Source organism: Balaenoptera ricei, chromosome 15, assembly GCF_028023285.1.
Source record: "Balaenoptera ricei isolate mBalRic1 chromosome 15, mBalRic1.hap2, whole genome shotgun sequence".
Taxonomy (NCBI): Eukaryota; Metazoa; Chordata; class Mammalia; order Artiodactyla; family Balaenopteridae; genus Balaenoptera; species Balaenoptera ricei.
In genome coordinates this window covers 60,066,859-60,081,309 of record NC_082653.1, presented here as the reverse complement: position 1 = coordinate 60,081,309, position 14,451 = coordinate 60,066,859, and the positions used below count along the sequence as shown (strand labels likewise).

Sequence of the window (14,451 nt, the reverse complement as noted above, 5' to 3'; positions counted from 1 at the left end):
GTAGTGACTCAGCGCAAATCGGCCAGGGTGGGAGCATCTACACCATGGAAATTGGCAAGCACTATACACAAGGGACTTTCTTATTTCCTGGGTCTGTGTTACCAGACTCAGGTTCAGCTGTTACCACTAAAAAGCCAATAATTCGAGAGGCAAGTGTCAGTAGAAAGGAAAGTTGCTTTAATCAGAAAAGCTGGCAGTCTGGGGAGAAGGTGGACTTGTGTGCTGAGACCAACTCTGAAGATTCTGCTCAGCCATGACAGTTTTTAAAGGGAAACACGGGGGGGAGGGGGAGAATCTCAGTGAATCACTGGGGCAGGAGGTTGGGTTCTGCATTGTTCTCTGCATGCAGACTGGCTGACTCTCTCTTCAGATGTTATCTTGCCTGCAGGATTCCTTAGGGGGCTATTGGGGGTAGAGAGCTAGTCATTCTTTATTCTTACTTACTTTCTTCTTTCTTCTTACTTCTTTTTATCTAGGAAAAGAATAAACAGGTTAGGCAAGGCATGGTGTGCATTCAGAAAAGCATAAGTCAGGAGGAGTTCATTTTAACTGCTTAGTGATCTCATTCCTATAATTAGGCTTTTAGGGTTAGAGGGGGGACAGAAATGGGTGAACAGGAAAGGGGCAAAAGAGCTGCTTTCATCAGTAGGTGGGCTGGGCAGTTGCTAGCCATTTACCCTAATGCTACTGGCCATGCCTTTCCATTTGGGTTCTTTTGGATTGGACCCAGAGCCACCTCTGTTAAAGACAGTCTCCACTCAGAGCACAACCTTTCCTCTTTCCACCTTTTTGCCCAACTGCCTATCAAGACCCTGGGAGAAGAGCAAAGCCAATGCTGGGTGCCCTCAAGCCCCCACCAGGTCCAGGACAGCATGGCCCCAGTTGCCCCAGCTGGCAGACAGGAGGTACAGTGGCCTGGGAGCTCTCTCAGCCCTTGCCAGCTCACCCCTCTCACTCCCGGAACTGGGGGCGGGTGATGCTATTTGGAGAAAACCAGCCTGGCTGGGCGGCAGGACACAGCTTGTCTGGTTTCCGTCTCCCCTGCTGTAGACAGGGCACTGTGACCACTACCTGGGGATCATGTGGTCCCAGAAGAGATGGTTGGTCTCTCGTGCAGCTTCACAGAAGGGCACAAAAAGCTGGCTTACTTGTTTTGCCCATTGATCACAGAGAGAGAACTTTGGTTTTATTTCTTACACGTTTCATATATCTTGGGATGTGGCAGAGCCGTGCCACCACCTGGCGTGGGCCCTGACACTTTGTCGGAGATTCTTCACCATATTCCACCCAGAAAAACCTCACCACCCCCACCCTGCTCCCCCAGACTGGTGATTTAGCCCAGGGTTTCTCACCCCTGGCACTGTTGACATTTGGGGCTGGATTCTCGGTTGTGGGGCTGTCCGGTGTCTTGGGGGATGTTTAGCAGCATCCCTGATCTCTGCCCACTAGACGCCAGCAGCACTGTCCCCCATTTGTGACAACATCCCGTCTCTAGACATTGCCAAATGTCCCCTGTCCCCGCACCCTGAGGTGTGGTTCTCCATCCTTGATGCACATAAAGGGTCATCTGGGGTGTTTTAAGAAATGCTCCATGCAGGTCCCACCATGGACAATTTATTCAGACCCTCAGGGCTGGGGGGCCGGGGCCTCTGTATTTTTAGGAAGCACCCTAGATCTGCACATGGCGAGACCTGGGAAGGACCACTTACCAGGCTTCTCGGCTGGGGTCGGGGGGCCGGTTTCTGTTCCCAGCCACTGCTGCAGACCCCGGAGGCCAGCCCCAGCGCCTTCCTGGGCATCTCAGCTCTGGTGCATAACCTCTGTGTGTCTCTGGACGGGCCCTGCGGGCAGCTGCCTGGTGTTGGCTCCCTCATGAGGATCCTGGAAGACGCCTTGGGTGCCAACTGCACTTTCCAGGAGCCCTCGGATGCTGATCAGGTGAGGACAGCCCCGTCCTGGGCACGGCCCCTTGATGGGGTCCCTGTCAAGTGGGCGAGCTGTAGGCTGAATGGGTGGGCTGGGCGCACCCATCAGGCCTCAAGGCCCCACCACCATCTTGTTTCAGCTCCAGCTCGTGCTGAAGGCCATTGGCAATGCTGGCCTGGCGGCCGTAGCTCTCACCCCCAAGCTGAGCACTTGTGCGTCCCTGAGGAGCTGCCCCCCTGAGATCCGGCTGGGGGCCATCCAGGCCTTCCGGAGGGTTCCCTGCTCTGCAGACGTGAGCTTCTGCGTGTTATTTCATTGTGGTTGGCATGGGGCAGTAGTGGGTCTCAAACCACTGTTAATTCACTTCTTTATTTGCTCATTCATTCATCACATTTACCGAGCACCTGCTATGTGCTGGGCACTGTGGTAGGTACTTGCGTGAACAGGGGTCCAGGTCTCTGTTCTCATAGAGCCTGTGTCTATGTGGGAGGCAAATATTTATCAAATAAATATACAAATAAGTATATGATTACAAACAAACGATATATAAGCCACTCGTGCTGCAAACACTCTGGTTCAGGGATCGGCAAGCCATGGTCCATGGTCTACATCCAGCTTACTGCCTGATCTTGTATGTAAAGTTTTGTTGGAACATAGTTGTGCCTGTTCATTTATGTGTGGTCTGGGCTGCTTTTTTGCTACGACTGCAGAGTTGAGTAGCTTGCAAGAGAGACTGCATGTCCTGCAAAGGCAAAAAAAAAATTGACTATCTTTCCCTTTACAGGAAAAGTTTGCTGACCCCTGTACTAGTGGGTCCTGTCTCACTTAGAGTCAAAGCCAGAGTCCTTATAATGACTTATCAGGACCTGTGATCTGACCACTGACCCACTAGCACCTCTTGGCTTCACCTCCTACTTCCCTCGCCACGCCCCCACTCCTCACCAGCCACGCTGGTCTCCCTGTTGTTCTTCAAGCCTGCAGGGCTTACTTCTGTCTCAGGCCATTTGCACATGCTGTTCTCCCTTCCTGGAATTCATTTCCCCTGTATATCCCCAGGCTTTACTCCTTTACCTCTGGAAGGCCTTTACATAGAAATCACTTTGCTGTCAGTCTTCCTTGGCTATTTCACCTGAAATTGACCTTTTCAAGCCTCCCATGCCTCCTGCTTCCCCATTTTATTTTTCCCTCTTTAGCAGTTATTATCACCTAATGTATTATATATTTCACATATTAACCTTGTTTACTGTCTGTCTCTCTGCACTAAAATGTAAGCTTCAGGTGGATAAAAGCTGGGTTTGTCTTGCTCATAATTGTCACCCAGCACCTCGCACCTTGCCAGGCACATAATAGGTGCTCAGTAAATATTGCTGCATGAGTGGATGGGTAAATGGCTGTGCTATGAAGGAAACCAACAGGTGCTGGGGCAGAGAATCATAGGGTAGGGGAGGTGGCTTGCTTAGGAAGGGGGGTCGGGAATACCTCCTGTGTGTCAGTCGCTGTGCTGTGCTGTTTTTGTAAATGAAGTTTTCTTGGAATGCAGCCACGCCCACTTGTTTATCCGTTGTCACTTGTGGAAATTGATGAGGCTCTGGCTGGCCTGTGGGAGGATGGGGATTAGCAGTGACTGGGGAACCTACCACCTCCCACAACCGGGCCACAGGTGAGAGTGTCTGGAGCAACTCTGGAGATGTCAGGAGAGCTGGGGCAGGGCATCGGGGCCACCTGCTGGAGCCAGTGCAGATGAGGGGATATCGTGCTCCTGGGTGGAGGTGGGTGGTCCCTGAGTGATGACTTTCCCCCTGCCCGAGGCAGCGATCCGTGCTCTCCAGCCTGTACCAAAGCCCCGAGGAGGACGCTGAGATCCGCATCAATGCCTACCTGGCGCTGATGAGGTGCCCGGGCGAGGAGGTGTTTGCCCAGGTGCGACGCACCCAGGCAGGAGAGCCGTCCACCCAGGGTGAGCAGCTGCAGCTCGGGGTTGGGGGGCTGGGGCTGGCCTGGTGCCACCTGGTGGGCGCAGGGGTTCAGGCGCACGCTCACGCTCCATCCGTCAGGTGTTCTGTCCCCTTCCTGTTCCCCTTCTCTTAGCACACCGGACAAGTGGCCTTGCATGCTCCCCTCACCCACGTGGCAATTGAACAACCTTGGAGAAGTTGGTTCTCTCTGGTCCTCAGTTTCCTCATCTGTAAAATGGGGTGGAAGTCACTGAGTTCCCTTCTAGCTCTGGTCAGGTCATGGCACAGTACCTGGAGGAGAGCCTCGAGGCAGAGGAGGAACAGTGTCTGCGAATCGCAGATCCCTTGTGGGGTCAGAGAGTTCCCTTTAAACAGGTGGAACTTCAAAAAATAGGTTCAACTAATTTTCAAAAAGTTTTTGCATAATGCACAGCGAGTTGACATAATTTACAGTGAGTTGAGAGCCTGGGGCCTGTCAGCCTGGGTTCAAATCCCAGGTTGGCCACTTCCTACCTGTGTGCCTTTGGACAAGTGACTAAACTTTTATGAGCCTCCATCTCCATCTGTGAAATGGGGATAATAACAATACCTCCCTCACAGAGGAAGCATAAAATGAGTTAGTACAGGAAGACATTTAGAACATTGTAAGAGCTGTGTGCATAGCTGTTACTTTTAATGTTATTACCACCATTGTTATTACTACTATGTAGCCAAAATTTCAAAGCAGACGGCAAAATATAAATGGAAAGTTAAAGTCTGCCTTCCATGTCTCCTGATCCCTACGTCCTGTTTCCTGAAGGTACTGACTGTGACCGGTTCTCTTGTGTGTCCCATCAGAACGTGTAGTGCATGTATGAACATGGGTGTGTATCTCCTTAACAGCAGTAACAACTCAGGATCATGTTATACATGCCATTTTGCTCCTCAGTGCGTCTGGGAGCTCTTTCCACATCGGCACACTTGGACTCTTAGCTACAGCTGTTCGGTGTTCCACTAGGAGCTTAACCGTAATCTACTTTAGCAGCCCCAATGATGGGCACTTAGATTGTTTCAGGTCTTCTGCCATGAGAAACAACCACCAAAATGAATCTCTCTCTATATCCACTCCTGGGCCCTTGTGCTAATCTAGCCAGAGGAGAAGTAGCCAACGTAAAGGGGCACACATTTAAAAGTCTGAAGTGACACTGCTAAACTACCTTCTAAAGAAACAGCAAACCCCGCCCCCTTGCCAAAAGGAAAAGAAATGGTGCTGCTAGAAGTTGCAGACCCTGTTGGCAGGTTCAGGGGTGGAATGGGGGTGGGGGAGGGGCCTGCTCTGCATCAATAGGCCACTGGGCCAAGCCCCTCAGAGGGGATCAGCCAAAGGACAGCCTCGATGGAGGCCCTGGGGTATCAGGCTTATATGTTGCCTGATGGAAACAAAAGGTAGACTCAGCTCTGTTCCGTGTGGATTGTTCCAGAAGCTCCCTACTGGGCATTCTGAGACATCCTCTGGGACAAGCAAGAGGATTGGGGTTCCCAGTTAGAATAATATCCTCTGTTGGACTTTCTCATTGGTGCTCTCATTTCATTTTTACCACTCTAGAGAGCCTCAGAGGGTCCCCATCACGGATTGCATGTCACCCCTTTCCCAGCCCTGAAAGATACTCAGTCCTTTAGGTCCAGTCTCTGCCCTTGACTGATCTGCACAAACAGCCCTGAGAAATAGGTCATTATAGTTCATTTTACAGATGAGGAAACTAAGGCTCAGAGAGGTGGAGTAACCAGCCCAAGGTCACACAGCTCATAAATGTGTGAGCTGCCTGAACTGGGCACTGCTCTTTGCCACCGTTTCTTCAAAGAGGACGTGGCTCTCAGTAGCTAGGCTCCTGAGAAGCCCCTGGTGGGTGGAAATAGCAGGACCCAGGAAGGGGGGTTGGGGGGGTCTTTTCTCTGGGTTGTGCCAGCTCTGGGTCCTCCCTCACCATTCCCCCCTCCCCTCCCCGCTGGCTGCGCTGGAACTCCAGTGGGCTCCTTTGTGTGGAGTCACCTCCTGCAGCTGCTGGAGACGGGCGACCCCCTGAAACGGGCCCTCCGGGAGGCCATCCCTGAGGACATTGTCAGCCAAGAGTTCCATCCAGAGACCTGGAAACACTCGTCCTACTCTGACGTCACCTTCCGCTCAGGTATGGGCATCCTGGGCAGGTATTGTCCTGCACTGGGACCACAAAGGCTTGGGGACCTGGGAGTTCTAACTCCTGAGGACATGTGGATCAAAGATACCATTTCCGAAATGTCAAATGTTCACATGCCACTTGCTTGATTTTTTATTTTTTATTTTTATCTTTTTGCTGTATCCAAAATAGCACCTGCCATTTTTGTTGGAAGAGTTAAAAAATAGTTAAGTATGAGCCACTTCATAGCATTCAACTGAATAGTACTTCCATCTTTTCTCTAAACCGGTTCTTTTAAACTTACACTTATTCTAAAAGGAAACCTTTTATCCCTGCCATTAGTGGAAGATCGGTTTAACTCTGTAAAAATAGGGTTAGCCTAAAAAGAAATGCAATATCCGTGAAACACTGTTGTTCAATTCTCGTGGATTCTTTCCTGCTGAGGGCTGTGAAGTTGAGAACTGCTTTTTCCTGGTGAGAAAAGGAGATTAGCATCGAAGAGAGACAGCTGCCTCCTTGTAATTAATCAGAATCAAAAAGGGACCCTGTTCTAGCTTAGGTACCCAAACCCCCTCAACTACTCAGCAAGTCCGGGGGCGGGGTGCTCTGGCTGTCCCCTGTCTGCCTATCGGCAGGTGTGGGTACACTTGTGACCCTTCTGTTCTGACCTTCCCTCTGCCCTTGGTAAGGCTTAGGTCTGAGCTTCCTATCCTGGCCAAGAGGATGCACTGTGTGTCTGGCCCTGTCTCCGGCGATGGTCCCTTGGTGGCAGCTCCCACCCGGTTAACGGTGTGGTGTATACTGATCCTCTGTCTCTTCTAGCATCGGGCAGCCTGGGAGCCAACCTGGAGGGGACACTTCTCTTCTCTCCGGCCTCCTTCCTTCCCCGTTCTGCCACAGCCAACCTGACTGTCCATGCCCTTGGTCATGCCTTCAACCTCCTAGAGGTAAGAGGGGGCCTTGCTTCTCCTCAGGGACTCTCCTGGGCTTGGGGCCATTCATCTATCTTTCCATCCTTCACCTCTTGTATCTATAGATCTATTCTCACATCTTATACTTCCAGCTCTTGATGTCTACCCACCCATTTATCTGCCTATCCACCCATCTATTCACCCACCTACTGACTCATACATAAATCCATTCAACTACCACCCACCCCATCCCTCCTTCCCTCCCTCCTTCTCATCCGTATCATCCATCTCATCCATCTCATCCATCTGTGTACTTTGCATTGTCTCTCCATCTACCTTTACACCTACCCATCTATTCTTCCAGTTATCCATCCATCCATTCACCTATCCATCCTTCCACCCACCCATCCATTCACACCCCATCTGTCATCCATCCATATATTCATCTATCCATCTCATTAATCCCTCTCATCCATCTATCCATTTATGTACCCTCCCACCCATCTCTCCATCTACACTTTCACTCAATCATCTATTTATTCTCTCAGTCACCCACCCATCCATCCACCTATTCACCTACCCACTTACCCATCCATCCACATGCTCTTCCATACGTCTATACCTCTGCTCTGTCCATCCATCCACCTATCCATCCTTCTATCCTCATCCATCTATTCATTTATGTACTTGTCTACCCATCTCTCCATCTACCCTCTCATTCACCTATTTATTCATCTACCCTTCCACCCACCCATACATCTATCTATCAGTCTCCTCACCCACCCATCTCTTCATCTATTCTCCCACTTATCTATCCATCCTTGCATCCATCTATCCACCTGTCATCATTGGACAATATCCATCTTCTACCTGACATGTACCAGGCCCTGTGCTGGGCTCTGAGAATACGATGATGAACAAGAGAGACATGATCTCTGCCCGCTTGCTGCTCACAGCCCAGAGAGGTAGACAGATAAGAAATGAGTAGACACATTGGTAAAGCGATGGCAACTTTAGGTAGTGTGTTTAGGGAGGTGAAGTTTCAGCTGAGATCTGAAGGATGAACAAAAGCAGCCATGTGAAAAGCTGAGGTAAGAGCCTTCCAGGGAGGGGGCCCAGTAAGTGCAAAGTTCCTGAGAAGAGAAAGGGCTTAGTGTGTTCAAGGAACAGATATACAGTAGAGAACAGTAAGTGCAGGAGAATGGTAAGATGGGAAGCACAGTGAGGGGAGCAGGGCTGTGCCGAGGCAGGGTTTTGAGCTGGCGGGTGATAACTTGAACGTTCTGGCTGTTGTGTGGAACATGGATCGTGGAGGGCAGCAGCGGAAGAGGAAAGATTTCCGAGGCCGTATGTCCAGCAAACTTTATTTTTATTTATTTTTTGTGTGTGCATCTGGCAAGTGTCGATTTTTCTTTATCGTCCAGCAAACTTTAAAGTAATGGATTGCCTTGGGGCCCTTCCATCTCTTCCCCCCAGGTCCCTGGAGCTTGTCTGAGGGAGGGTGCTCTGTGCCGTATCCCAACCCTTTCTAATTTATGGAGAACAGGGAACCTATCATCCAAACTTTGCCCGCTGGGCTTAAGGCTGACCCTCTGGTGATTTCTCTGCAAATGCTCTCAGAGACACTTGGATGGGAGGATGGAAAGAAAGGATGCAAGAGTGAGTGAACAGATGGGTGGATGGATGGGCAGATGGAAGGAAGGAGGGACTTATTCATTCATCCATCAAATTTTGAGAATCCACCAGCTCATCTGTTAGTCAGGGTTCTCCAGAGACATAGAACTATTTCGATAGGATTATGGAGGCTGACAAGTCCCAGACCTGCAGTCACCAAGCTGGAGACCCAGGAGAGCTGATGGTGTAGTTCCCGTCTGAAGGCAGGAAAAAGCCAGTGTGCCAGTCTGAAGGTAGTCAGGCAGGAGGAATTCGCTCTTATTTGGAGGAAGGGCAGCCTTTTGTTTTATTCAGGCCTTCAACTGATTGGATGAGGCCCACCCACATTATGGAGGGCAATCTGCTTGACTCAGTCTACTGATCTAAAATGTTAAACCCATCCAAAAATGCTCTCACAGTAACACCTGTAATAATGTTGGACCAAATATCTGGGCACCCTGTGGCCCAGTCAAGTAGACACAGAATTAACCATACCACCAGGGATTGAGTGTGCTTAGTGAATGAGACACAGGTCCCTGCCCTCATGGAACTCAGGATCTTGCAAGGGAGACACACAAATGAGTCTGAGTGTGACCTTGGAGTAGTGTGCTTGACACTCAGAGGAAGGAGTGATAAATTTGGCTGGGGGAGGGGAGGGGGAATGTGTGAAGGGAGTGATATGGGAATTTAGGGAAAGCTTCCCAGAGGTGGTGACATTTGAACCAGGGCTTAAAGAATCAGTAGGAATTCTTGCTTTGTGGCACTTGCCAAGTAGATCTGGAGCTTGATGACTTCCTAAGATTGTACCTCTTGGCACTTGGGCCTGGATGCACCCTGGGGAGCCCAGGGCCCCCTGTTCAAGCTCCCAACCCCATAGCTCTTGGTCAGCCTTGTGACTGGGTTACTCCTCCCTGAGCCCCTGACTTTCCTTCCTAGCTGGGGCTCCGGCTGGAAAATGCCGAGGAAATGGCCCGCAGGCTATTTGGCCCGAAGTCATTCTGGGGGCAGGAAGAGGAGAGACAGGCCCAAGCAGAAAAGCCCCCAGAGCCAGGACCAGGACCTACACCGCAGCCGGCCCACCCCGCCTGTCCAGGAGAAAGGTCCAGAAAGATGAGAGACCTGCAGCGGAAGGTAAGGGAAACGCCCAAGCCCACCTCACGCCCACTCCTCTACGCTGTCAGGTGTCAGCTTGGGCTTTGGGACTGGGGGACCCAGGTGTCCGTGAACTCTGACCCTGCCCTCCCACCCCCTTACAGAAGCAAATTTCTGGTCCAGATCTCAGTAGTGAGCTGTTAGCCTGGCTTCTTTTGAAAAACGATTTATTAAAGTATCACATACATAGAGAAATGCCCACCTCGTGTGTTTCCCCCAGTGGAACACATCTTTACAACCAGCGCCCAGACCCTCAGCTCCCCAGACACACCCTGCGGCCCCCCTCTTCTGGTTTACCCACCCATAACCAAGGGTAACCACTGTTCTGACCCCTAAAATCATCAATGAACTCTACTTTAAAATCAGCTTTGTTGAGGTATAATCGAACTATAATAAATGGTATGTGTTTAAAGTGTACTATTTGATAAATTTTGACGTATGTATATACCATGAAACCATCACCAACTAAATCAACATATCCATCACCCCCAAAGTTTTCTTCATGCTTCTTCATCCCTTCCTCCTGACCCCTGTTGTGATAGGCTTTTTCTGTCAAAATAGATGTTTGCATTTTCTGGAATGTTACATAAATGGAATCATGCAGCATATACTTTTGTTTTTAAAGCAAGTACTCCTTTTTGGCCTGACTTCCTTTATTCAGCATACCTATTTTGAGATTCATCCGTATTGTAGAGTATACTAATAGTTTATTTCTTCCTATGGCCTTGTTGTGGTTCATGGTATGGATGAACCACAGTCTGTTTATGTATTCACCTGTTGATGGATATTTGTGTTATGTCCAGTTTTGGGCTGTTACAAGTAGGGCTGCTATGAACATTCGTGTACAAGTCCTCATATAAATATATGTTTTCATGTCTCTTGGGTAAATATCTAAGGACGGGATGGCTTAGATCATATGGTAGTTGTATGTTTAATTGTTTAAGAGCTAGCTAAACTCTTTTGCAAAGTGGTTGTACCATTTTGCATTCCCACCAGCAGTGTATGAGAGTTTTAATTCTTGTACATCCTCGCCAACACTTGGTAGGATTAGACTTTTTAGTTTTGCTATTCTAATAGTTTGTAGTAGTATCTTGTGGCTTTAAAGTACATTTTCCTAATGCTACTGAGGTTGGGCATCTTTTAGGTGCTTATTTGTCATCCATACCTCTTTGGTGAAGTGTACGTTCAAATATTTTGTCCTTTTTTAAAAATTTGGTTGGCTTCTTATGACTGAGTTTTGAAAATTCCTGCTCTGTTCTGAACACAAGGCCTGTATCAGATATGTGACTTTCAAATATTTTCTCCCAGTGTGTGGCATGGTCTTTTCATTCTCTTAACAGTGTCTTTTGAAGAGCAGATATTCTTGATTTCAATGAAGTCAAGTTTATCCATTTCTTTTATGCATAAAGTTTTGGGTGTTACATCTAAGAAATCTTTGCCTAATGCACTGTTACAGAGATCCTTGGGACCCTCTGGAGATTTCCAGAGTTCTTTCTCTGTGTGGCTCTTTCCCCTCTTGTACTCTGCCCTGCAAAGTCCAGCTACCTTGGTCTCCCTGGACTCCCAGATCCTCAACCCTGAGAGTCTGTCATGTCCCGCTCTGTTCCCCTCCCTGCACCTCAGCCTGAGCTCTCTCCAGGCAGTAAGCTGGGGCTCACCTTGCTATTTCCCATCTCTTGGGTTCCTTGTCTCACATTACCTGATGTCTAGTGTCTTGGGAACTTTTGTTTAATCTGTTTCATCTGAGTTTTGGGTTGCTCCACGTGGGAAGGTAAATCCAGTCCTTGTTACTTCAATCTGGTTGGCAGCAGAGGTCACATCCAGCTTCTTTTGTGAACTTAATATAAATGGAATCATTCACTGTGTACTCTTTAAAAAAATGAGGTGAAGTTCACATAACGTAAAATTAACTATTTTAAAGTATACAATTCAGTGACACGTAGTATATTCACAATGTTGTGCAACCACCACCTCTGTCTAGTTCCAAACATTTTCATCACCCCAAGGAGTCCCTACACTCATCAGTGGTCACGCCCCATTCCCTCATTTCCCAGCCCCTGGCAACCACTAATGTGCTTTCTGTCTCTATGGATTTATCTATTCTGGACATTTCGTATAAACAGAATCATACAATATGTAGCCTTTTGTGTCTGGCTTCTTTCACTGAGCATGTTTTTAAGGTACATTTGTATTGTAGCATGTATCAGTACTTCATTCCTTTCTTTTTTCTACTGCACAAATAAATTTTTTATTGAAGTATAGTTGATTATAATGTGATAGTTTCTGGTGTACAGCAAAGTGATTCAGTTATATATATATACACATACATTTATGTATGCACACATACGTATATGTATACATACATACATGTATGTATATATACACATATATGTATATATACATACATAACTGAATATATACACACACACATATATATACTTTTTCAGATTCTTTTCCATTATAGGTTATTAAAAGATATTGAATATAGTTCCCTGTGCTATACAGTAGGTCCTTGTTATTTATCTATTTTATATATAATAGTATGTATATGTTAATCCAAAACTCCTAATTTATCCCTCCCCAATCCCTTTCCCCTTTGGTAACCATAAGTTTGTTTTCTATATCTGTGAGTCTGTTTCTGTTTTGTAAATAAGTTCATTTATATCATTTTTTTTAGATTCCACATATAAGTGATAGCATACAATATTTGTCTTTCTCTCTCTGACTTCACTTAGTATGATAATCTCTAGGTCCCTCCATGTTGCTGCAAGTGGCATTATTTCATTCTTTTTTATGGCTGAGTAGTATTCCGTTGTGTATATATACCACATCTTCTTTATCCATTCATCTCTCAATGGACACTTACGTTGCTTCCATGTCTTGGCTATTGTGAATAATGCTGCTGTAAACATTGAGGTGCATGTATATTTTTGAATTAGAGTTTTCTCTGGATATATGCCCAGGAGTGGGATTGCTGGATCATATGGTAGTTCTATTTTTAGTTTTTTAAGGACGCTTCATACTGTTCTCCATAGTGGCTGTACCAATTTACACTCCCACCTACAGTGTAGGAGGGTTCCCTTTTCTCCACACCCTCTCCAGTATTTGTTATCTGTAAACTTTTTAATGATGGCCATTCTGACTCGTGTGAGGTGGTACTTCATTGTAGTTTTGATTTACATTTCTCTAATAATTAGCAATATTGAGCATCTTTTCATGTCCTTCTTGGCCATCTGTATGTCTTCTTTGGGGAAATGTCTACTTAGGTCTTCTGCCCATTTTTTGATCGGGTTGTTTTTCTGATATTGAGCTATATGAGCTGTTTATATATTTTGGAAATTAATCCCTTGTCGGTTGTATCATTTGCAAGTATTTTCCGTAGGCTGTCTTTTTGTTTTGTTTATAGTCTTTTGCTATGCAAAAGCTTATAAGTTTGGTTAGGTCCCATTTGTTTATTTTTGCTTTTATTTCTTTTGCCTTGGGAGACTGACCTAAGAAAACATTGTTACGATTTATGTCAGAGAAGGTTTGCCTATATTCTCTTCTAGGAGTTTTATGGTGTCATGTCTTATGTTTAAGTCTTTAAGGCATTTTGAGTTTATTTTTGTGTATGGTGAGAGGGTGTGTTCTAACTGCATTGATTTACATGCGGCTGTCCAGCTTTCCCATCACCACTTGCTGAAGAGACTGTCTTTTCTCCATTGTATGTTCTTGCCTACTTTGCCATAGATTAATTGACTGTAGGTGTGTGGGTTTATTTCTGGGCTCTCTATTCTGTTCCATTGATCTGTATGTCTGTTTTTGTGCTTCATTCGTTCTTAAGGCTGGATACAATTGCATTGTATGGATGGACCACATTTTGTGTGTCCCTTCATCTGCCGATGGACTTTTGGTTTGTTTCCATCTTGTGACGATTGTGAATAATGCTGCTCACATCCTCTTTGTTGTGTCTGACTTCTTTTGCTTAAAGTGTGTTCGTGAGATCCATCTATGTTGCTGTGTGTACTTACAGCTTGTTCATTCTCCTTGCTGTGTAGCATTCCATGGTGTGAATGTAACACAGTTTCTTTATCCATTTACTTTTGGTGGGCTTTTGGGTAGTTTCCAGTTTCTGGCTTATTACAGGTAGTACAGTGAACATTTTGTGCATGTCTCTTTGGTGAATATATGTGCACATTTCTGTCCAGTGTGTACCTAGCAGTGGAATTGCTAAGGTGTGTGTGTGCTTTCCCTGGTCTCCCACTTCATATTGTTACTTGAGTATTTTCTTACTGAAAACTCATTGTACGCATACATTTTAACACCCATTCTGTGGGTGTGGATCTCACTTTACATAACCATTGCCCCAACAATAGACATTGAGATTGTTACATCTTTTTGCTCTTATAAATGTCATTTCCACATACATCTGGGGGTAATCAAGGTGGTGTCTGGGGCATTTGTTCAAACGTTAACATGTTTACTAACCACCAACTGTGACCCCAGGGCCCAGGAACACAAAGATGATCAGGACGTGGTCCCTACCATCAAAAGCCTCTTGGACTAGATCTGGGGCCGCAAGTAACTTGAATAAGGGTGGTGGGCTGGATATAAATGTTTTTTCTTAGAATCCACAATCCCTTTGGTCTGTTGTTTTCTCCCTGTGATAGACTCACATCCCAAGATGTATTTTGCACAAACACAGTGATGAATGGCAACAGT

At 46.8% G+C, this 14,451-nt stretch overlaps 1 protein-coding gene across 3 annotated transcripts in view; it reads left to right on the top strand.

The window, feature by feature from the left end:
* LOC132348415 (uncharacterized) overlaps positions 1-14,451 on the top strand; it is a 175,803-nt gene that overhangs the window by 49,691 nt on the left and 111,661 nt on the right. For all 3 annotated transcript variants that reach the window (XM_059895845.1, XM_059895843.1, XM_059895846.1), the window contains exons 11-16: positions 1,753-1,938; positions 2,066-2,218; positions 3,739-3,883; positions 5,888-6,046; positions 6,857-6,981; positions 9,535-9,729. In XM_059895845.1, coding sequence (XP_059751828.1) covers positions 1,753-1,938; positions 2,066-2,218; positions 3,739-3,883; positions 5,888-6,046; positions 6,857-6,981; positions 9,535-9,729 — 963 coding nt within the window. The remainder of the gene's footprint in view (positions 1-1,752; positions 1,939-2,065; positions 2,219-3,738; positions 3,884-5,887; positions 6,047-6,856; positions 6,982-9,534; positions 9,730-14,451) is intronic.